This window comes from Mobula birostris, chromosome 25 (assembly GCF_030028105.1).
Source record: "Mobula birostris isolate sMobBir1 chromosome 25, sMobBir1.hap1, whole genome shotgun sequence".
NCBI lineage: Eukaryota > Metazoa > Chordata > Chondrichthyes > Myliobatiformes > Myliobatidae > Mobula > Mobula birostris.
Window position 1 is genome coordinate 19,957,957 of NC_092394.1, and position 23,196 is coordinate 19,981,152.

Below are 23,196 nucleotides of genomic sequence, written 5' to 3' on the forward strand. Positions count from 1 at the left end.
TCTGTACTAATAATAAAAAAAGAAAATACAGCCAGACAATCATTTGGAATGTCAATAGTTCTCCATATGATGAATTAGTAATCACAACCACGATTCATGTGGAGGAAATTACTCCACCTCCTCCTCCCCTCACTTCCCTCAGGGGGGTGTAGGGATATTTTTAAAAGTCCTTGCACAACCGCCAAATCATACACACTTTGGCCATTAAGGAGATAGTAGTAAATTTAAATAAAGGGAGAGTGAAGAAAGGCTGTTTCAGAAAGGAAGTGAACTATGTCATGACAGCTGTGTATGAAAGGAATATCTTCATTGATTGCACGGCTTCTCTGAGGCTTGTAAACAGCCATGTCGACAAATCCAACGTGTTGCTCCTGCTCTTCTTTTTTTCCACCTCCTCACTAGTATAGAGACTATTATCCTCGCCTGTCGCATGGGAGACTAGGATTCAATTTTCTTGGTGGGGAGGTGGTTTAGTAGGGGTGTCATGGTTGTGTAATTGTTAGCATACAGCTATTACAGCACCAGTGACCCAGCTTCAATTCTTGCAGCTGTCTATAGAGGGTTTCTGCATTCTTCCCATAACTGCGTAGGTTTCCTCAGCTTTTCCAGTTTCCTCCCACATTCCAAAGACGTATGAGTTAGTAAATCAATTGGTCATATGGGTGTACTTGGACAGTATAGGCTTGTTGGGCCAGAAGGGCCAGTTACCATACTGTCTCTCTAAACAAATAAATAAATTATATCCTTAAAAATAAACATTTATCTTGATAATGTGGTAGCATGAAATTGTTGCAACAGGGGCAAAGATGTACAGTACTAGGACAGTAGCCAAGTCTATGTATATGGGTATCAAAGTCAGTTCGGCTCATGCCTTGCTTCTAGGTTTTCAAAACTTTGCAAAGTTTTGTGCTTAACATATGAAACTTAATTCCTGCCTATTGCATTTTTAGCCAATGACGAATCCATTCATTTTTCTGGCAAATAAAAGTTGAAAATTCCAAATAAATTGTTCTTTTTTCTGCCTGTCTTTGTGTGTAGTTTTTCATTGATTCTATTGTATATATTTGTTCTACTGTGAATGCCTACAAGAACATGAATCTCAGGGTAGTATATGGTGACGTATATGTATTCAGCAATGGATTTACTTTGAACTTTGTTATATCGCCATATACTACCTTGAGATTAATTTTCTTGCAATATATGCAAAAGAAGACAAACTGCGTAAATAAAAAATAAATAGGTAAGTAAATAATACCGAGAAGATGCGTTCTAGAGTTCTTGAAAGTAAATCCAATGGTTGTAGAATCAGTTCAGAGTTGAGAAGAGAGTAAAAGAATTGATGCAAACAAGTTTTACAGCGATGATATCTGAACTTGCAATGTTTTGAGAATCTAGAAAAGTTCACTACTTTGGAAAAGAGAAGGTTGAGGTGTAGACTTATGAAGATGACTTTATAATGTTAGGGTATCATGTATATATATTCATTACTAATCCAACTAAGAAGACAGGAGAAACAGCTTCATCCAGACAGTGGTGAAGAATGTGAAGAATTAGAATGCGGAATTGGAAGCAGTTGAGAGGAATAGCATTTAAGAGGAAGCTAAGTAAATAAATGAGAAAAAAAAGTAATACTTATAAAGTTAGATAGAGTGAGAGGAGGTTTAAATAGAGCATAAACCTTGGCATGAACTGTTTGGAATAATTTGAGTGTTCTTGTGCAATTCATTCAATGCAAATCTATTTTTAAAGGAAAGATTCTCAAGACAAAATGCTACAGACACACCATTATTAGTGGAAGACAAATGGAGTTAAATAATGAGAAGTGAGGGTGATTTTTCATATTTTCTGTAGCTTTCCAGATCAGAAAGCTAAGAGAGATGCATGGCTCAGTGTGATGTCGTAAGTCTTTGGCATTTTCACTCTCATGTACAATATTGCATCACCCAAATGAACAATGACTTTAACAAGTCTTCAGTGATTGCATGTTTCTGGAAATAATAACACTTATGAGTCTTTTATACTTTGTAGTTTACCTGTAAATCTACAAGAGAATGATAGTCTAGCTGATATAGAAGCATAAAATAGAAACTATTATTCAGTACAACTTTACAGGCAATTACTTTGTGCCATTTTTAATGACAAGCTGTGAATCTGGAAAAAGTCCAGTTTCAGAGCTATGGTGTAAACATAATAGATTTGGCCTGAAACAAAATCTTAGATATTAGATGATGCCAAATGCTGTAAAAAGAGAAAAGCATCCAGTTTGTACTCATATCTTCCTTCCAGCTTATAATTCACACTAAACACAATTACTATTTGCGTAGCAACTTTTTGGTAATGGTATTGTGAATGTTGGAAATAATACTGCAAATAATAGAGTTGTACAAACGCAAAATTGAGGATGGCACGGCAGCATAGTGGTTAGCACAACACTTTAGACTACCAACAACCGGGTTCAATTCCCACTGCTGCCTGTAAAGAGTTTGCACGTTCTCCCCGTGACAGTGTGGGGTGCACCGGTTTCCTCCCACAGTCCAAAGGCATACCGGTTGGTAGGTTAAATCGAGGGTTGCTGGGCAACGCGGCCTGTTCCGGACAAAGAGCCTGTTCCACGTTGTATCTCAGCAAATAAATAAATAATGTACTACTTTGTCCAATGTATGGCTCTATCTTGCTGATAAAATGCGTTTTCCTCAAAGTGAATCATATTCAATTTACAAAGCTGCCCCATTACAATAAAAAGAAATTTTCACTGAAACATGTGTAAGTCGTTGAGTCATGCTGCCCTTTGTAAAAATAGTCCCTGGAAACTCACTGCTGAGTGAACAGTGCAAGAGGTTAGACAAAGAGTTTAACCTCTTACCCACAACAAAAATAGAATCACTATCATTGAGTCCATGAACAAAAATATCCTGAACAGTAATGTGGATTGTCATTATTGCCCAGAAACTCAACTGGTCCTGTAACAAAAGTAGAGACAATTACATAAACATCTAAATTAGGAACAGGACAAGGACACTTGTCTCTCAAGCCTATTCTGCTATTCAAGGAAATCATATTTGACATTATCCAGACTTTTCCAAAACAAATCCCTTAAATAGAATGAGGATTATGAATATATGAATTAGGAGGAATAGGCCTCTCATTTAATAAGATCTGCATTGATCCGATTGTAAGTTCATCTCAGCATTCTCAACTAGTTCAGTAATCTTTCACAACCAGGATCTGTCTATCTCTACCTTAAAAATATTTAAAGGATCTGGCTCCATCATCCCAAGAGACCCTCAAATTCTCACAACACTCTGGGAACAAAAAAAAACTATCTAGTGCTTTCCTGGTTTATGACGAATAAACTCTTCTCGGGCTTCCAGCCGGGTACAGGTATTGATTTTAACCGACGTTTCAATATCAAACTGCCACTTTCATCAGGGATGTTGCCTGGGCACGTCTAGTCTAGTGGTATATATACCTCCATCATCCATCCCTCCTGATTGTTTAGTTCTCAACCAATCAGGTTTCAATCGAATTCCAGTTCTTACTTAGAGCGAGAACTTCATCTTCATTAAAATTCTTATTCTCCAGTCTTATTTCAATGGCTTCCTTCACCAGTTGATCCCAAAAGCCATTAGCATGGCACAGTAGTTTTGTGTTACTGAAGTCAATCCTATGGCTATTACGAATGCAATGTTCCGCCTCGGCTGGGAACAAATTTGTTCTTATTTCTGTCTTAAATGAGCAATGATTAGTTCAAATAGTGACCTCTTGTTCTAGATTCTCACACAAGAGGAAATATGCTCCACACATCCTAACCTGTTATTAACTTATATGTTTCAAATAAGTTCACTCTCAGTCTCTTAAACCTCCACCCAATACAAACCTGAACTATCCAACTATTCCTTATAAGACAATCTTCCTTATCCATGTATCCGTTACATAGCATTCTTTAGAAAACTTCCAAGGCATTTACATCCTTACTTAAATAAGAAGACCAATATGATTCAGAGTACTCCCAACATGGTCTCACCAATGCCAAATATAATTTACCAACATCCTTACAACTTTTGTACTCAATTCCCCAGCGATAAACCAGAACATTGTAGCTCAGTGGTTCAAATTAATATCACAGAATGTATACAGTGTACAACCTGAAATTCTTACTCTTTGCAGACATCCATGAAACAGAAAAAAAAAGAATGAATAGCAGAAACATCAGAACCCCAAAGCTTCCCTCCCCCTCCCACTCACAAGCAGCAGCAAGAGCCTCCCCCTCCTCCATGCTCCAGAAAAAGCACAAACCCCCTCCCCCCACCATGCAAGCAATAGCCAAGCCCCCAAAGAGATCATGATCTAGAGTCCATCAAAAACTACAGTCCACCCTAACTCTTCCTCACTAGCAAGAAGTTGCTCCTGTAACCAACAAGAGAGCAAGACCAACAACTCACGGTTTCGATGTTACAATCTGCTGCGTCCCCCAACTCGAGGTCTGACAGGGTCTCACTCATCTTCAAAAGAGAGAGAGAGAGAGAAAGAGAGAGTGAGGATCGCTCGAGTGCAGAGGGCTTCTTCCAACAGCAGTGAACACCTCTTTCTATCCCGATGCTTCAATCTCCCACAATGCTTCAGTCAGCAACATTGGCGAGGAATCAGGTCGTCCACGGGACCGCACCCTGAAGGCGCGTGTTTTCCAGGGCACACCCAGAGATATTGAAATGCCAGGATGCAAGGCAAGTCTGAGGACGACAAGACACCACCCTTAGTGAACTGTAGTTCGATCTGCAGCTGATGATCATGGATTCTGACAGCAGTTAGCCTCCTAATTTCTTGTTGCCCTGTATTTTAGCTTTTGGCAAGTTATGCAGCGGACAGCCAGATCCCTCTGTTCATCAGAGCTTTATAATCTCTCACCATGTAGATAATATGTTTTCTAATTTTATTTTGCTTGTCAAAATGGACAATATCACGTCTTTCCATATTCTTAGCCATCTGTCAGATTATCGCCCACTGATTTATTCTATTTATATTGCTTTACAGCCTCTTTATATCAATTTCAGGACTTACATTCATATTCATTTTTCTGTCTTTGTCAAATTTAGTAACAATATATTTAATATCTTAATCCAAGTCATTTATATGTTGAAGCCTCGAAATCAGTCACTGTCATACACCACTCATTACAACTTTGCAACCGGAAAAAGATCTATTATGCCTAGTACCTCCCTCTCTTGTCAGCTAATTAATCTTCCATCCATCCCAATCCGTTATGTGCCGCACCGTAAGCATTTTAGTTCTGCAATTATCTTCACTGTAGCTCCTTATAAGCTTTCTGGAAATTTAAGTTTAGTATATTCATTGGTTCCCCTTTATCCACAGTGAGGAATACTTCTCCAAAGAACTCCAATAAGTAGGTCCAGCATGATCTACCTCCCACAAAACCATGTTGACTTTGCTTGATTTTCCTGCTTTTTTCTCTCAGCTCCCTACAATGAGACCTTTACTAATGGTGTCTAATGTTTTCCCCATGGTAGATGTTAAACTGGCATGTCTGTAATTTTTTGCTTTCTATCTCCCTCTCTTTGACTATAGAACTTACAAAGGGAACATAATCAGGATTTTTTTTGAAAATTGAAAAAATGCTTCAGTCGGCTCACTTCCATTAAGACTCTTGGATGATATCCATCAGGACCTTTTTATTTATTTATTGAGACACGATGCGTAATAGGCCCTTTGAACCGCGTTGCCCACCAACACCCCCCCACCGATTTAACCCTGGCCTAATCGCAGGATAATTTACAATGACCAATTAACCTCCAAACTGGTACTTCTTTGGACTGTGGGAGGAAACCCATGCGGTGACAGGGAGAATGTACAAACTCCTTCTTGTCAATCCACAACTCAAACAAGTTGCACATTAACACGCCTCTGCAGATTTATTATATTTTGTGGTACGGGGGATCCTTGTAAACACCAATATTTATTACCCATCCCTAATTATCCTTAAGAAAAAACTGGAGAGCTATCCTTTTGACTCACAGCATTACCTCTGATATATATAATTCCTGAGTATTGTTCTAAACTTTAACTCCAGTGACAGTACATTTCTAGGTCATGATGCGTACAACTTGAAGGGAAACTTGCAAAGGATGGTGACCCCACATGGCTGAACCATTACCTTCCTTGATTGTAGATGTTATGGCCATGGACAGAGCTGGCAGAATAGCCTAGATAAATATCGGCAAAGCATTTTGTTGTTGGTACACACTGCAGAAACTGTGCCCCAGGGCTAGTGGGAATGGATGGGGTTGCTTTTCTTAGATGGTATTGAATTTGTTTTATGTTGTTGAAATTGTTTTCATTCTACTGCCTTCACAAAATTCCACCACATACTGCAGTTGATATCATAGATCTCTGTAAATTCTCTATTAGAGCCTAATAAGGGTATATGGTCACTTGTGGGTGGCTCATGCATGTATCACCAGGGTGTGAAAATTGGTCTATCTTGGAGTTGCTTTCATTATCAACTTTATGTAGCTCAAATGAATACTTACTCTCATTTAATTTGTTGCAACTAATGATGTTGCAACTAAATTGGCCCATACAATAGAAAGTATTTCTCAGTAGAGTAAATTATTTGGCAATAGCTTGGTGATATGCAATGCTGATATAGATATATAAAGTGTTAGATGCAGTAGTGGAGAAATGGTCACCACCGTTCAAAGCCCAAAGTAAATTTTATTATCAAAGTATATATACGTCACCACATACAACCCTGAGATTCATTTTCCTGTGGGCATGCTCAGCAAATCTATAGAAAAACAACTACACATATCCCACCTCTCCCGGAACTTCCGGGAGTCTCCCACTATTAATAGTGGCTCCCTGATGCCCACAAATTATATACAATATCACGGAAATCAATTTTTTTGAGAGCGAGCGAGAGAAAAGCAAGCGAGAGCATGCGAGTGAGAGCGAAGGCAAGGGAGCGCGCGAGCGAGAGAGCGAGAAAGAGCAAGCGAGAAAGAGCAAGCGAGCGCGCGAGCGAGAGCGAAAGCAAGCGAGAGAGGGAAAGAGAGTGAGCGAGAGAAAAAGCAAGCAAGAGCACACCAGCGACCACGAGAGAGAAAGAGAAAGGGAGCAAACAAGAGCGCGCCATTACAGAGTGTTCCAAAAAAAAATAAAACGTACGTCACCCCAGACTACACTAAAGTGCACCCCTGCCTAATAGGGGTCAAAATAATGACAGTGTTGCTCGCTGCACTGTTTGCAACAATGACTTTTCTATTGCCCATGGTGGGTTAAGACTGTAAAAGACATGTTGAGGTGAGTTTAACAGGTGTCATTCATTCATTAGCATAGCTAACGTTATTTAAACTAGCTGGCCAGCTGCTAAGGAGCTACTCTATTGCAGACATCCCACCTCTCCCGGAAGTCTCCCGCAAATTGATGGTGCTACCTCCCTGAAATGAGTTTTTGCAGGGTGGGATGTCTGCAACTATAACATGATCAATGAAAGATCAACTGGAGTGCAGAAGACAACAAACTATGCAAATGCAAATATAAATAAATAGCAATAGATAATGCAAATATGAGATAATGAGATAAAGAGCTCTTAAAGTGAGATCACTGGTCATTGGAGACATCTCAATGGTGGGGCAAGTGAGTGCAGTTATCCCTTTTTATTCAAGAACTCGATGGTTGAGGGGTAGTAACTGTTGTTGAACCCGGTGCTGTGAGTCCTGAGGCCAATGCCTGTTTAAAAAAGTTATCTTGCTTTAGACATAAATTCAAAACCAGTCAGCTCTGTGAGGTGTCGTCGTCAAATGATATAGAAATGGGCTCTTTTGGCTCTCCTCTGGTGTTAATAATTTTCCCTCAGGCCCCTCCAACACTCTCACTCCTCAGCTTAAACCTAGAATCATATATCATAGAAACATACAGCACAATAATGGTCTTTATAGTGCACCTTGCCCACGGCGACCATAATGGCTAGCTATGCTAATTCCATTTGCCTGTGTTAAGCAAATCCTTTCCTTCTCACGAACGCGGTCAAATCTCTATTAAACATTGTAATTGGATCTGCCTCTACCATCTCCTGTGGCAGCCGTGTGCGAAAAACATTCTGTCAGATGTCCTTTAAATTTCTCCCCTCTTACCTTAATCCTGAATTAAAAAACATGCTCTGATTAGCTATTTTATCTATGCCCCTCATGATTTTATATTCCTCAGTAAAGTTACCCCTTATTCTCCTACATTCTAATGAGTGTAAACCCAACTTATCCAATCTCTCCTTATAGCTACAGACTTCTATTCTGGGCAACATCCCGTTGAGCCTTTTCTGCACTTTCCCTACTGTTACCATATCCTTCCTGTAGCGTGGCAACCAGTCTTAAACACATTATTCTAAGTCTAACTGATACAACTGCAATATAACATCCCAGCTCTGATACTCAATACATCAGCCAATGAAGACAACCATTCTAAATGCCTTCCTGATTATTCAGTCCACCTGCATCACCATTTTCTGGGAGCTTTGCCATGAAGAGCATTCTAACTGGATGCATCAGCATCTGGTATGACTAGAAGTTTGTAACATGTGGCTTACCACAAGCATTGTTGCTAGGAGCTCTGTTGTTGGGTAATAAGCGCTTGAATTTGAATGCAAGCAATCTGATTAATAAGCTTGCTGATGACACAAAAACCACTTACTACAGACTTCTAGTCAGAAAAGTATCCATCCACCAATGTGTCCAATCACAAGTGTGTTTCGGATCCGGTGTATACTCAATGAAAACCTTGCTTCAATAAAATAGGAACGACTCATTAAGAATGTAGGCAATCTGATTAATAAATTTGCAGCTGACATAAAGTTGGTGAAGTCATAGATAATGAAGAAGGTTGCTAAGGACATAGTGGGTTACAAAACAGTTGGAAAGTTTGATGGAGCATGGCGGGTGGGATTTCATCCAGACAAGTGTGAGGTAATGCACTTCGGAAAGTCAAATTCTGTTAGAACATGTCAAGTAAATGGCAGGGACCATGGCACTGTTGATGTAACAAGATACTTCAGCATGCAAGTTCATAAAATCAGAATCGGGTTTATCATCGCTGACATATGCTGTTGTTTTTTCAGCAGCAGCACGGTACAATGCATCAAAAACACTCTGAGTTAAAATAAGAAGTGTATTTTTAAAATAAGTAGAGCAAAAAGAGAACAAAATAGCAAGGTAATGTTTATGAGTTCATGGACCATTCAGAAATCTGACAGCGGAGAGGAAGAAGCAGGTCCTAAAATGTTGAGTGTGTGTCTTCACACTCATGTACCTCCTCCTTGATGGTAGTAATGAGAAGAAGGCATGTCCCAGGAGGCGTGGGTCCTTAATGATGGATGCGGCCTTTTTTGAGACATTGCCTTTTGAAGATCGCCTCGATGGTGAGGAGGCTAGCGCCCATGATTGAGGTGGCTGAGTTTAGAGCCCTCAGCTTTTTCTGATCCTGTGGATTGGGACCTCCACACCAGGTGGCGTTGCATCCAGTTAGAATGCTGTCCATGATCTAGCTCCCTGAAAATGGTGATATAAAACTAGGAGAGACATAGATAAAATAGATAATCAGAGCACTTCCCCCCAGTATCTGCAGTTTTTCTCGTATTTTTCCCCGGGTCAGGGCACAGGTTTAAGGTGAGAGGAGAAAAATTTAAAGGACATCTGACAGGATGTTTTTCATATGCGGGCTGATGATCTAACACATTATATATCTCTGTCGGCCGTGCATGTCTCCAAACTATTACCAAATAATTTACTCGACTGAGAAATACTTTCTATCATATGGCCCAATTTAGTTGCAACATCATCGGGTGCAACCAGTTAAATGAGAGTGAGTATTCATTTGAGCTACATGAAGTTGATAATGAAAGCAACTCCAAGATAGATCAATGTTCACATTTTAATGATAGATGCTTGAGCGACCCACAAGGAACCATATGCACCTATTTGGCTTTACTAGAGCTTTAGCAATAGTATCCTTGGTCAAACCAAATGCAATTTATTAAATTATGCAACTACAGCCACACCCTGACTTTCGTAACTTTTGATGGGTTCCTTACCCAATGTACACATGTATAAGGAATAATGTATTCCTTACACAATATTCCATCAGCTGGTTTGACCAAAAGGATAATATTCCTGCAAGCTTCTCCATCCTTGTCCCCTCCCCCACTCCATTTAAATCATGTTTTGTGAGTTACAGCATTCTACTGGTTGGGCATACAAAATCAAGTGGTCAACTTTTCAACCATTCTCACCACCATCAGGGATCTGTACACCAGTAACACATCATAAAATCAGGTCTGTGCATTGTACTTCAAGTACTTATTCTTCAACCTTAGAACACTGGGTTTTATAGGCTTGTTTGTATATCATAATTATGGAAAAGAGTTTAGTTTTATGCCACATATCTTTCCAGTACACCAACATAACATTTAGCACAATAATCAGTGCCATTATTTCTTCTGTGTTTACTGCCCTCCCGGATAATTTCAAAATGCCTTATGACCAAAGAATAATTAGTATGGCAGCTGGCCAAAGAAGAAGCAGATTAGTTAAATATTGAACTTTTTGAAGGAATTCCAAAGTTTACATTTTGGGAAACAATATTATTAGTTACAGTTACCTATGTAGCTAATCTGCTATATGAAACCCATCTCCAAACTATCAAAGTATTTTTATAGAGTCACAAATTGCAGAACAGGCTCTTCGACCCAACTCATCCATGCTAAGGTTTTTTTTTTTATTTTCGTTCATGGACTTCACTACATTTAATTTCTGCTCATTACTATTTCTGAACCGTGGAATTTGCTGGGCCACCATTTTGTTTGTTAGTGTGTTTGAGACTGACAGAAATGGAAAACTTCCTACCCTGAAGGATTTGAATCAACCAGACATGCTTTATAACAAACATGACTAATACTAGATCATTATCTTGATCTATTTCACTAAGTTCTTTAAATTTCACATTAAATTCTAACTTTGGATCGATTTTTCAAATTCTCTGAATATATATATTTGTCCACTGCCCATGTTGCTGCATCCATTCAGTAAAATATACATCTGCAAAGACAAACATCTTCACTTTTGAACAGTTGGATAAAGACTAAGTAATAGTCTATGACATATTCTCCTCAGTTAGTGAAACCTTATACGATTCTAAGCTTACTTGAATATGAGGTTTGCTTTTTTTTAATGCACTCGATGAAAATTAAATAAGAATTCCTGGTACGCCAAGATACTTCAGTATGATTGAAGATCATCACAAGGAAGGCAGAGAATCTGAACAAACTAGTCATCTCCAGGCTGGAGGGGTGTAATTAGTGTGGTGCCCAAAAGATCAGTTTCTGACCTTTATTATTTACTATGTATATTTCTGACTTGCACAAAGATATCCAAACATGCTGATGAGATAAAAATAGGTGGAAGGGCCTGTTGTAATGAGAGTATTTGGACTCTGCAATGACATAGGGATAGGTTGAGTGAATGAGTGTCAAACTAGCAAAGGAAGCTGAATGGTAGAAACTATAAGACGCTCATAGTTTCTGTGAGCACTCCAGTTACAGGAATCTAAACATAGAAACATAGAAAATAGCTGCAGGGGTAGGCCATTCAGCCCTTCGAGCCTGCATCACCATTCAGTATGATCATGGCTGATCATCCAACTCAGAACCCTGTACCTGCCTTCTCTCCATACCCCCTGATCCCTTTAGCCACAAGGGCCATATCTAACTCCCTCTTAAATATAGCCAATGAACTGGCCTCAACTGTTTCCTGTGGCAGAGAATTCCACAGATTCACCACTCTCTGTGTGAAGAAGTTTTTCCTCATCTCGGTCCTAAAAGACTTCCCCTTTATCCTTAAACTGTGACCGCTCGTTCTGGACTTCCCCAACATTGGGAACAATCTTCCTGCATCTAGCCTGTCCAATCCCTTTAGAATTTAGAATAAAGGCAGACTAGTATCTAAACGGGAAAAAAATTATAGATCAGTGAAGTTTAGAAGGAAGTAGATGTTCTTATTCATGAATCACAAAGAGCTGGCAAGAAATTGGGGAGGCAAATAGCATATTGGCCTTCATTGCAGGAGTGCTGGGTTTAGGAGTAGGAATGTACAGCAACAGTTACAATTGTGCAGGGCGCTGGTGAGGTTACACCAGGGCGACTGTGCACAGTTTTAGTCCTTGTTTTTATGAAAAGGTATGTTGGCATTAGAGGCTATCCAGAAGAGATTCATTAGGCCAATTCCTGGGGAAGAGAGATTTGCCGGAAAAAAAAAGATCTTTATTCTTTAAGAGTATGGGAGAATGAGGAGTGATCTTTTTGACACATGTGAGATCCTGAGGGACATGGTAGGATAGATGTTGAGATGTTGAGAAGGGGAAATCTGACTGCAGAGGGTAAAAGACATAGAAGAAAGGGCAGGCAGAGGAACACAGAGGGAGAATCTAAAATGAAGGGATTAGGAGATAAGGAGACAGTCACGTAAAAGTGAGGTTCATAAGAACTTCTCATTCAGAATGGTAAATCTTTACAATTTTCTAATCTAGATTAATCCACATTATTTAGAAGGAAGTAGATGAAGTTTTGAAAGATGTGGGAAAAGTGAGTTAAAGGGAACAAGCACAGAAGAGAAGTTCATATTTAATGACGAGATAGGTTTGGGGTCCAAGTGGCCTAATTATTTTCCATTATTATGTTCTTCACTCTTTTATCCTTCAACTTTTCTACAGATGTTTTAAATTCACTGGAAAGTAGCCCAAGCTATATTTGGTCCATTTTCTCAGTGGTGTGTTACAATTAATGCACGAATGAAGAGTCAATCAGAAAACATTTGAAATAATACAAGTCTCCGCCAATCTGTTAATGATACACTTAAAGAAAATCAAATCAAACCTGCAAATTTGACTACATCAGCTGTGCTATACAGCTACTTTGGTATTTCTGGTTCTGTTTAACTTAGGTAAATAATGTAGGATACCGTACCTAGTGTACCCAGAAATTCTTGGAACAGCTCCTGTCTGTAAAAAGAATCCATATACCTGAGCTCATAAAAAAGGTTTTCATACATACATACACATACACACACATACATTTAACTATTAGAACAACTACCACACCTGCCCCTTACACCTCCTCCCTCACTACCATTCGGGGGCCCAAACAGTTCTTCCAGGTGAGGTGACACTTCACCTTTGAGTCTGTTGGGGTCATCTACTGCATCCAGTGTTGCCTCCTGTATATTGGAGAGAACTGACACAGATTGGGAGACCACTGCACTGAGCACCTATGCTCCGTCTGCCAGAATAAACAGGATCTCCCAGTGGCCACTCATTTCAATTCTACTTCCCAATCGCATTCCGACATGTCAGTCCATGGCCTCCTCTCCTGCTGCGATGAGGCCACACTCAGGTTAGAAGAGTAACACCTTATATTCTGGCTGGGTAGCCTCCAACCTGATGGCATGAACGTTGTTTTCCTGAACTTCCTGGTAATTGCCCCCCATCCTTCACCATTCACCCATCCCTCTCTCACATTATCTCCTTACCTGCTCATCTCCTCCCTCTGTACACCTCCCCCGCCCTTTCTTCCATGGTCTTCTACCCTCTATCAGATTCCACCTTCTCCATCTCATTCACCGATCAACTCTATTTCACCCTTTTCCCTCTCTCACTTTCACCTATCATCTACTATCTGCTTATTACTCTCCTTCCCCCACCTTCTCACACTGATTTCTCATCTTTTTTGCCAGACCTGATGAAGGGTCTCAGCCCGAAACCTTGACTGTACTCGTTTCCATAGATGCTGCCTGGCCTGCTGAGCTCCTCCAGCATTTTGTGTGTGTTGCTTGGATTTCCAGCATCTGCAGATTTTCTCAAGTTCTTTAAATATATGTTGGGAGTGATTTTCATATAATGTAATAACATTCAAAAACTTCCAAGTATTTACCATTTTTAATGTCGCAGAACACGTCACAGTGCTCTTCTGGAATGTAATCACGCAATATCTCAGCCAGTCACAATTGACCAAAAGTTTGGTTAGAGTTATGTCTCAGCAAGCAGCATAAAAAAATGAGATAGTACAGAACGATTATAGCTCAAGTAACCAAAGGCAAGGCTGCCAATGATAAAACAACCATAACCAGGCCAATACAAGAGAAGAGAATCAGATGAATTGGGCAGATAGTGTGTCCCAATTGGATGTAGAGAGGGAAAATGACAATATTAACCTAACATTCATAAGAAATGTAACAAAAAAAAGCACTGAATATGAGAGGTCTGATATGAAAACAGAAAATCCTTGCAGCAAAATATTCTTTATTCAAATTGTGACATTTAATCAGAATTGATTCTACCTGTACAAGTACAGTAATTATTTTGCAAACCCACACTGCCTTTTAAGTTTTTGTTTGTATTGCCAAAGTATGTCGTATGATACATACCATGCATCCTCAAAAACATACATAAATACTCTTAGTAACTCTTCCTTCAGTTAGTCCTGACGAAGGGTCTCCGGCTGAAACGTCGACTGTACCTCTTCCTAGAGATGCTGCCTGGCCTGCTGCGTTCACCAGCAACTTTGATGGGTGTTACATAGATACTAATGCATGTTTAATATTATTTTCCATTTTAATCCATGAGAAACTGACAAAACATGGACAATTATAGAACTATCAGCAGACATAAACATAACACATGCTTACTTCATTAAAACTATTTTCTGTTGCAGATACAACTGTGCACAAGCATCTGCATTGTACCTCTGATCTGAATGCCTCAATTATACTGAAATTTATCAGCAATCATGACCAGACAATCACATTTTGAAAGTCTTAAGTTCAATGCCATCACGTGTAGTCTTGATTGTATTTCCATTCAGAAACATTGTTCCTGTTGATTCTAGCATCCAATCATGCAATTAGTTGTGGAGTTTCTTTCCTTCTTGAGATGCTAAACATCCACTTGCTGATGATATTGGATTTCATATTACGTATCGGAGTTACTGGGACTTTTTTCCCTCAGTTGGCTGTTTTTTAAAATGTTTTCCTCTTCTTTTCCTTTAAGATTTTTTTCTCCCTGCACAAGTGAAGAAAATGTACAGGATATCAATAACAGTTGTTAGCTTCAACATCGTCATGTAAAAGAATTTCTTACTCATACACTCGCTTTATGATTATCAGAAAAGGCCTGACTTTGCTCAGTAAAAGGAATCACAGTTCTATCTATTCAAATGTGTCAGTAATCAAATACATTCAATTTAAGTTTGCATCAACACGAGTGCTTTGGCGGAAGGAATTTCAATGCAGGTTTCAGCATTTTACAACATAAAATTAAGTTTTCGTTAGAAATGGCGATCAGTTTCAACTAATCGGATCAGTTAGAAGGCAGAGTGGAAAATTTTTCCTAACAATTGGATTAATTATAATGGAGGACTGGAGATAGCATTCAATCAGCATAACTTCCATTCAGTGGCACTTTATTGGATACACCTGCTCATTAATGCAAATATCTTATCAACCAATCACGTGGCAGCAACTCAATGCATAAAAGCATGCAGACTTGGTCCAGTAGCTCACTTGTTGATCAGACCAAACAACAGAAGGGGGAAGAAATGTGATCTAAGTGATTTTGGCTGTGGGATCATTGTTGATGACAGAAATGGTGGTTTGAAACTGCTGATCTCCTGGGATTTCATACATAATAGTCTCTGGAGTTTACAGGAAATGGTGATAAAAACAAAAAAAAATCAGTGAGTGGCAGTTCTGTTGGTGAAAATGCGTTGTTAATTCATGAAAGTAGTAAGAGCAGAATGGCCAGACTGGTTCAGGCTGATGGGACAGTGGCAGCAACTCAAATAACCATGTGTAACAGAAGTAGATGCAGAAAAGTATCTCTGAATGCTTGATGTGTTGAACCTTGAAGTGGATAGGCTATAGCAGCAAAAGGCCACTAACATACTCAGTGGCAACTTTATTAGATACTCGAGCTACCTTATAAAGTGACCACTGCATGCAAATCTGTTATGTGCTCCACATATCCTTGAGGTAAAGAAGTTTCACGATGAGTTACAAATTCTCAGGGTTGTGGATGATTTTTTAAATTTTATTTAGTTTTAGAAATCAATACATCTTGAATAGTAATAGTGATGCTCATTGTGTTAAATCCTAAGGCATACTGCATGAACAAACATTCAAGTATCTGTTGTTTCCTATTCTTTGGTGACTTTATCATATGTTTCTGGGTCAAACCTGACTTCCACTGTCTTTAGTATTATCTAAAACCTTTGTATCTTTACTGTTTTTAGTTCTGTCGAATTGCAGTATTTCATGAGGGTTAATGTCCATTCCTGTTAAGGGTTGAGTAAGGATTTTGTTCTTTGAAATGTTGATAACTATGGTTAACAGCATTTCAAACTCAAAGATCCAGGTGGCCATTCCATTACTTTACAAATTGAGCTGAGATTAAGATTAGATCAGCTATGACTTCTGGTATTTCAGGCATGCTTCTGATCCTTACTTGCATAGGGATTTACCTGTTCTGGATATAATTAGTCTGTTTAGGACTTAAATCTGGATCTGTAATAATTTCAGCTGTAACATAATTGTTTTTATACATGACTAATTGGATAGTCACTTCTATTCATCTTTATTCCTATTTCAAACCCACTTAGAGCTCATTGTTTTCCTCTGTCACTGTTTTAGGCCTCCCCCCTCCCATGTCTCTTGCTTTCTAAAAACCACAAGTATATTTGTTGCCGTTGTATCTATCAAAGTGGATTCTTTCCCTTTCAACAGGATTTGTACAACTATTCATTTACGATAATTTGGGGTTCCTTTTGGTTTTTCATTCATGATGGAATGGCAGAGTATACTCAATAGGCCGAATGGCCTAATTCTGTTCCTATGTCTTGTAGGCTTTTAGAACAGTGCTCACTTTGCATGTTTTGTATTGTCTGTTTAAATGTCTGCAATCTTTTCTATACCCAAGTGTAAACTTAACAAAAAAAAATCCATCCTTTTATTTTGTTTTATTCCCATATTTCATCAAATTAGCCCTTTTAAAAAGTTGTTTTAGGCCTTGGATAGTTTGGAATGTCAGATCACAGTAACTTTATGCTTCAGTGGAGGGGCTCTCTACATCTGGATAATTAACAGGAACTGCAGATTCAAATGAGTATTGCCTCTTAATTTTCATTAAGATAATCACTTGTTTTCTTTGGTCTTCTGAGGTCGCAAACAATGTGTCAAGCATACAGCTTGACACTTTATCTGCCAGCTCTCAATCTAAACCACTTTAGTTTTCCCAATATGCTTTAGATTCAAAATTGCATTCCTGTTCCTCCATCCCCATGTAATCCAATTGCAGCAGTATGTTTTCAAAACAAGGTTTGGCAGTCCAACCAAGAACAGTTGGATTTGTAATATTCTACCTGGTATGGGATTTACTTCAGATTTTCTGTGACAAATCTGGCTGTGCTATTTTGATAAAATGTCCTTTTATTAACTCCACAATCTCTATGAGATTGTTTTGTAATCTCTCAATAATTCAGAATTATTCCATAAATTTTTAGTTAAGATCAATGCAGATGTGCAAAAAAGCAATGTAAACAGTCAAGGAAATTAGAGGCTCAAAATAAAACAAACTGAATTGGTATGACAGCTGCATTCAACTCGTGTTTCTTTAAAACACTTTATTTTTCAAATGTGAAGTGCAACTTCTGTTTGAAATAATTAGAATTTAATCACATGACTAGGTGATAGAACAACATGGTTCATGTGAAAATAGAAAATATTTCAGAATCAGCTTTATCACCACCAGCATGTGACATGAAGTTTGTTAACTTAGCAACAGCAGTTCAATGCAATACATAATACAGAAGAAAAACAAAATAATAATTAGATCAATTACAGTATAGGTATATTGAATAGATCAAAAATCATGCATAAAACAATGTAACTGTTAATATTTGAATATTGCTCTAATATTGAAGGTTCAAAAGAAATTGCCTTTTTAATGTCCTCCAAATGTTCCTTAGTATTTTATAGCCAAATAATTACAGTGCGGTCACACATGTTACATACGCCGGCCAGTGGTGTAGAGGCATCCACACTGGACTTTGAGGTGAGCGGTCCCCGGTTTGAAACTGGCTGACTCCTTGCATTCTTCCGTCGGTGCTGGGTTGAGTGGCAAGCTAGCAACTCGGCCTCGTGAAACAAACCAGACAAATGCTAAAGAAACAGCAAGGTTGCCACCCAATGCGGGGAGAGGAACTTACTTGCTACTTGCCTTATAAGCATCAGAATGACTTGAGTAAGATCAAAAATCTATTGCTACATCTTGCACATTGTATTTTTGTCTCATCCTGTATTAACACAATGTGGATCTATCAATTGAAATTGAGAGACTATCTTAGTTTTCAGCATTGAATTATTGTGTCACTGTCATGGTTCCAGTCTATTAAGCCATTAAACTTTCCTATGAAATCCTTGATTAACAAAATGTATTTTGATGTGACTGACTGTATGTATGTTAATTGTGCACCTTGGGGAAATGATTATAGGCAGTCTTTAATGTTCTCATCCATTATTTGATTTCTGTTGTGCAGTCACAACTAGAATGTTAAGTTTCCAGAAATATAAAAGATAGCTAAATCTTTGTCATATTCCCATTCAGGGCTGTTTGCATATTGTATGCTAGCTCTAATTTATGTACAAGTTTTAAAAGGTCAATGATAGAGATCTTTATTTGAAATGTTGCTGTTCCATTGTGATCACTTGTGTGTCACTAAGCCAGCCAATAAATATTGAATGAACCAATATAAATCTAGTTGTCCTGGACTATTGTGAATGATCTAAGAACCCCAAGGAAATTGAGTGCATGTTTGTTTGCACACTTTAGTTGGGTTACTCCTCCACTAAAATACTACCAGACAACATGGATACACTTCCATTGTGATCCACGATAATTCTGCATCCTCTGTGGTTGACCACAGTTCTCCAAATATAACCGGAAAATTCCAATTGAAGTATTCATTTCCCTGTCTCTCCCTCTCTAAATTCCTCCAACACGGCATTCCTCCAATTGTGGCCTCTTGAATTTTAATTACTTCCTTCATTTTACTGAGGAGAAAAACAGAGGGATTTCAGAACTTCCTTTTAAACACTGGAATACTTTTTAACTGATTGTTACCTCGTTGAAGCTGAGGCAAGAGGTCCCATGTGCAGCATTTCTGCTGGCATTGAATGATGGGGGTTAGAGGGGAGGTTCTTTCCACTTCCATGTTAAAAGTAATTTGTGAAATGGAGTTCCAAAATGTGCTTAAAACTTTATCCAATATTGTGAATAAATCATCAATGTTTCCTCTTTCAGTGTTGGCAGTTTTGGTCTGCTAATATAAAGCAAAAGACCATGCTATTAATATTCAGCATACCAGGCAGTATTTGCAGAAAAAAATTGTGTATAAGTTTTGAGTTGAAGATCCTTTCTCAGAACTGGTCAAATTGAGTTTTCAAAGACACAAGGTAGCCCTACACCCCTTGTCTTTTCATAACTGGTTTGTGGCTGTCCATATCACATAATTGTTCTCCCCCACATGCTGGTTTTGTAGGGTCATTGCTTAGAATTGTCAGAACTGGTTTGTTAATGATCTTTGCAACTGTTGACTGGGTAAGTGTTACATGAATGTATTCCTTTGATCAGAAGTTTGGGGGAGAATGAAATTAATTTTCAAATATATACTTAAATGTACTGAAATGTGCATTTGCAATCATAATGGAGGGAGGTCATTTTGTCCATAATTCTTGCGGAAAACTAGAATTTTTTTGTTACAATTGCATTTCTTTTTAATGAGGCTTCATAATGCATCTAAGTATATGTATGTCAATTCCAAGCCATTTAACATCTCCAAATACTTTACTTTTAACATCTATTAACTTTATAGATGTTACTGAAATTCATTCATATTGTGTGCAGTCCTGATTCAATTAAATTTATGCAGATATTAAACTATTAACTGCATATTTTGGTAGACTTTGAATAAGAGCCCAGAACACAACTTCTGTAGTATATGTAATGTCGAAGAGCAAATTAAATTATTCATAAATCATGCAGAAGTTATAGTTGAAAATCAAAAAATACTGTAAATCTTTAAATTAAATAGCACAAAACATTATACTTGTTCATTTGTTGATTTTTTTAAAAATCCAATATTACTTGTTGGAAAAAGTATGTGAACCTTTGATTTCAGTAACTGGTGTGACACCCTTGCACAGCAATAACTTCAACCAAACACTTCCAGTAACCATTGATCAATCATGCACATCGGTCTGGAGGAATTTTAGGCCATTCGTTACAAAACTGCTTCTACTCTGGGATGTCGGTGGGCTTCCTTGCATAAGCTACATGCTTCAGGTCTTTCCACAACACATCCATAGGATTAAGGTCAGGATTTTGACTTGGCCATTCCAAAACACATTTTCTTTTTAAACCATTCTGTTGTTGATTTACTCTTGTCTTTTGGATCATTGTCTTGTTACATTATCCAACTTCTATTAAGCTTCAGGTGACGGACTGCTACTTTGACATTCTCCTGTATGTCTTAATACAATGTTGAACTTAGTGTTCCCTCAATGATTGCAAGCTGTCCAGTCCCTGATGGAGTAAAGCAGCCCCAAACCATGATACACACATCAAAGTTGCTGGTGAACGCAGCAGGCCAGGCAGCATCTCTGGGGAAGAGGTGCAGTGCTGCCTGGCCTGCTGCGTTCACCAGCAACTTTGATGTATGTTGCTTGAATTTCCAGCATCTGCAGAATTCCTGTTGTTTGCGTTCCCAAACCATGATGCTCCTTCCATCATGCCTCACTGTTGGGATGAGATTTGGTGTTGGTGTGCAGTATCAGTTTTCCTCCAAATATAGCAATATGCATTTCTGCCAAAAAGTTCAACTTTTGTCTCAACTATCCACATAACATTGTCCCAGAAGAGCTGTAGAACATCCAGGTGGTATTTTGCAAACTTGAGACATGCAGCAATGTTTTTTGGGAGAGCAGTGGCTTCGTCCGTGGTGTCCTTCCATGAACACCATTCTTGTTCAGTGTTTTTATGAACAGAGACTTTAGCAAGTTCTAGACATTTCTGCAAGTCTTTTGATGTTCCCCTTAAGTTCTTTTTCACCTCCTTCAGCATTGCACATTGTGCTCTTGGTGTGATCTTTGCAAGATGCCCACTCCTAAGGAGAGTAGCAAAAATACTGAATTTCTTCCATTTGTAGATAATTTCACTTACTGTGGACTGATGAACACTTGGGTCTTTAGAAATGTTTCTGTAGCCCTTTCTTCTTCCAAGGTCCTCTGAAAGTTGCTTTGAGGCATGGTGCACATAAACAGATCCTTCTCAAAGAGCTGGCTCTGTCAGTAACCTCATTGTCTCCTTTTTATTTAGGGCAGGCTCCTCCACACGCCACACCTCCAGTCTCATCTCATTGATTGAAACACCTGACTCCAAATAGTTTTTTCTAGAAGGCATTACCCTAGAGGTTCATATACTTATCCCAACAAATACATGTAATATTGGATCATTTTTCTCAAATAAATAAATGAACAAGTATGTTTTGTGTTATTTATTTAATGCGGTTCTCTTTATCTAGTTTATGACTTGCTTGAATATCTAATCATTTTGGTCATATTTAAGCAGAAACTGAGAAAATTCTACAATTCTGTAAATACAGGCAGAAAAATCAAGGTTACCTGAGGTTGTAGAATTCAATATGGACTCAAGAAGGAACAGCACCTCGGCTTCTCACTGTGCATGGTTGAAGGATCTTCGTCCCGAGGCGTTAACTCTGCTTCCCTTCCCACCAGATGCGACCTGACATGGTGGGCATTTCGTTTCGTGTGGCAGTGTGCGATTCCCTGGTCAACAATGAAAAGGCTGGAAGAACTCAGCAGGTCAGGCGGCATCTGTGGAGGGGAATGAACAGTCGACGTTCCGGGCCGAGCCCCTTACCTAAGACTATAAAGAATGGGGAGGGGGAATGCAGAACCTGGAATTAAAACGAGATGGGGGAGGAGTACCCCGCCCCGGATCAAAACTGCTTAAGGAAAAAGATTTTCTGATTGTAATGGGGGGGGGGGGTGGAACCCGACTTCTGCTGTAAAATGGGGGCGGGGTAGAGTTAGGGTGTTGAATCTGCCGTTCGGAGTGGAGCAATAGCGGGAGGGGCGGCGGCGGCGCCCACGTCGAAGTGTTGAATCAGCGGCCAGCAGGGCTGTGAGTAAACGCATGACGCAGGCGCAGTGTCAGCCGCCAACCCCCCCTCCCTCCCCCCGTCGGCCCGCCGTCTCTTCGCCGCGTTCAATGGACGAAAAGTGCAGCCGCGAGCAGCTCTCAGCTCCCGCTCCTCTCGCCAATGGAGACGCCCAGCAGCAGCGAGGTGGCGGCGACCTAATCACCAAAGCGAGCGATGTCTCAGACGGTCAGAAAGCGAAGAAAAAGAAGAAAGCAGGTCGGCGATCTTTTATATACAAGTATAGGTGTAATTTTCTTTAAGCCCCCCCATCTCCCTGAGGGAAGGGGCTTGATGACCTTGGCTTCACCAGGCCTGGGGAAAGCGGGCCAGGATTTTTTCCCTCCACCAGCCATGTTGTTTTTAAATCTGTAACCGGCGCGGTTTGCCGGGTGGCTCGGAGCGGAGAGCGGGCGCCGGGCCGGCCGGCGTGGAGTAGCGGCTGGGCCCAGGCCCAGGCCCAGATGATGCCGGCTCACTGGAATGTTCTCTCGGCTATTTCCTGTCCGCCATGTTGCGGGAGCCCCGCTCGCTGGGTGCCAACATTCGGCCGCTGGCCTCCCGTCGCCTCTTTCTGCTCCCTTTCCAAAGCCCGATGAGGGGGGAAAGACACCAGCCCACTTGTTCTTACACAAATACTCGCTCCACTCGCGGATTTCTGTCAACTAACCGGCCCTTTCTCTCTCTTCCCCCCTCCCCCGTCTGTTTTTTTTTGCCCACAGTGTTATCAAATTTGTTCTGTAGAGCTGCTCTAACCCATAGAGAGTTTTACTTTCCCAACGTGTCTTGGTTTTCACCCACTTTCGATCAGAAAAGGTTTGTGTTTTCCAGCTTCACTTCAATATTTTTTTCTCGCCCTTCTCCCCCTCCCC

The 23,196-nt window shown here is 39.6% G+C and overlaps 1 protein-coding gene and 1 long non-coding RNA gene across 2 annotated transcripts in view; one reads left to right on the plus strand and one right to left on the minus strand.

The window, feature by feature from the left end:
* Positions 1-14,338: 14,338 nt before the first annotated feature.
* LOC140187458 (uncharacterized) lies at positions 14,339-23,174 on the minus strand. The gene is made up of 2 exons (XR_011883097.1): positions 21,786-23,174; positions 14,339-15,114 (listed from the first exon to the last, which is right to left on the minus strand). It is a non-coding gene; the product is annotated as an uncharacterized lncRNA (long non-coding RNA).
* The window catches only part of nufip2 (nuclear FMR1 interacting protein 2), a 31,619-nt gene continuing 30,728 nt past the window's right edge, over positions 22,306-23,196 (plus strand). The window contains exon 1 of the mRNA XM_072242773.1: positions 22,306-22,543. Within this exon, the coding sequence (XP_072098874.1) occupies positions 22,321-22,543 (223 nt within the window). The 5' untranslated portion in view covers positions 22,306-22,320. The remainder of the gene's footprint in view (positions 22,544-23,196) is intronic.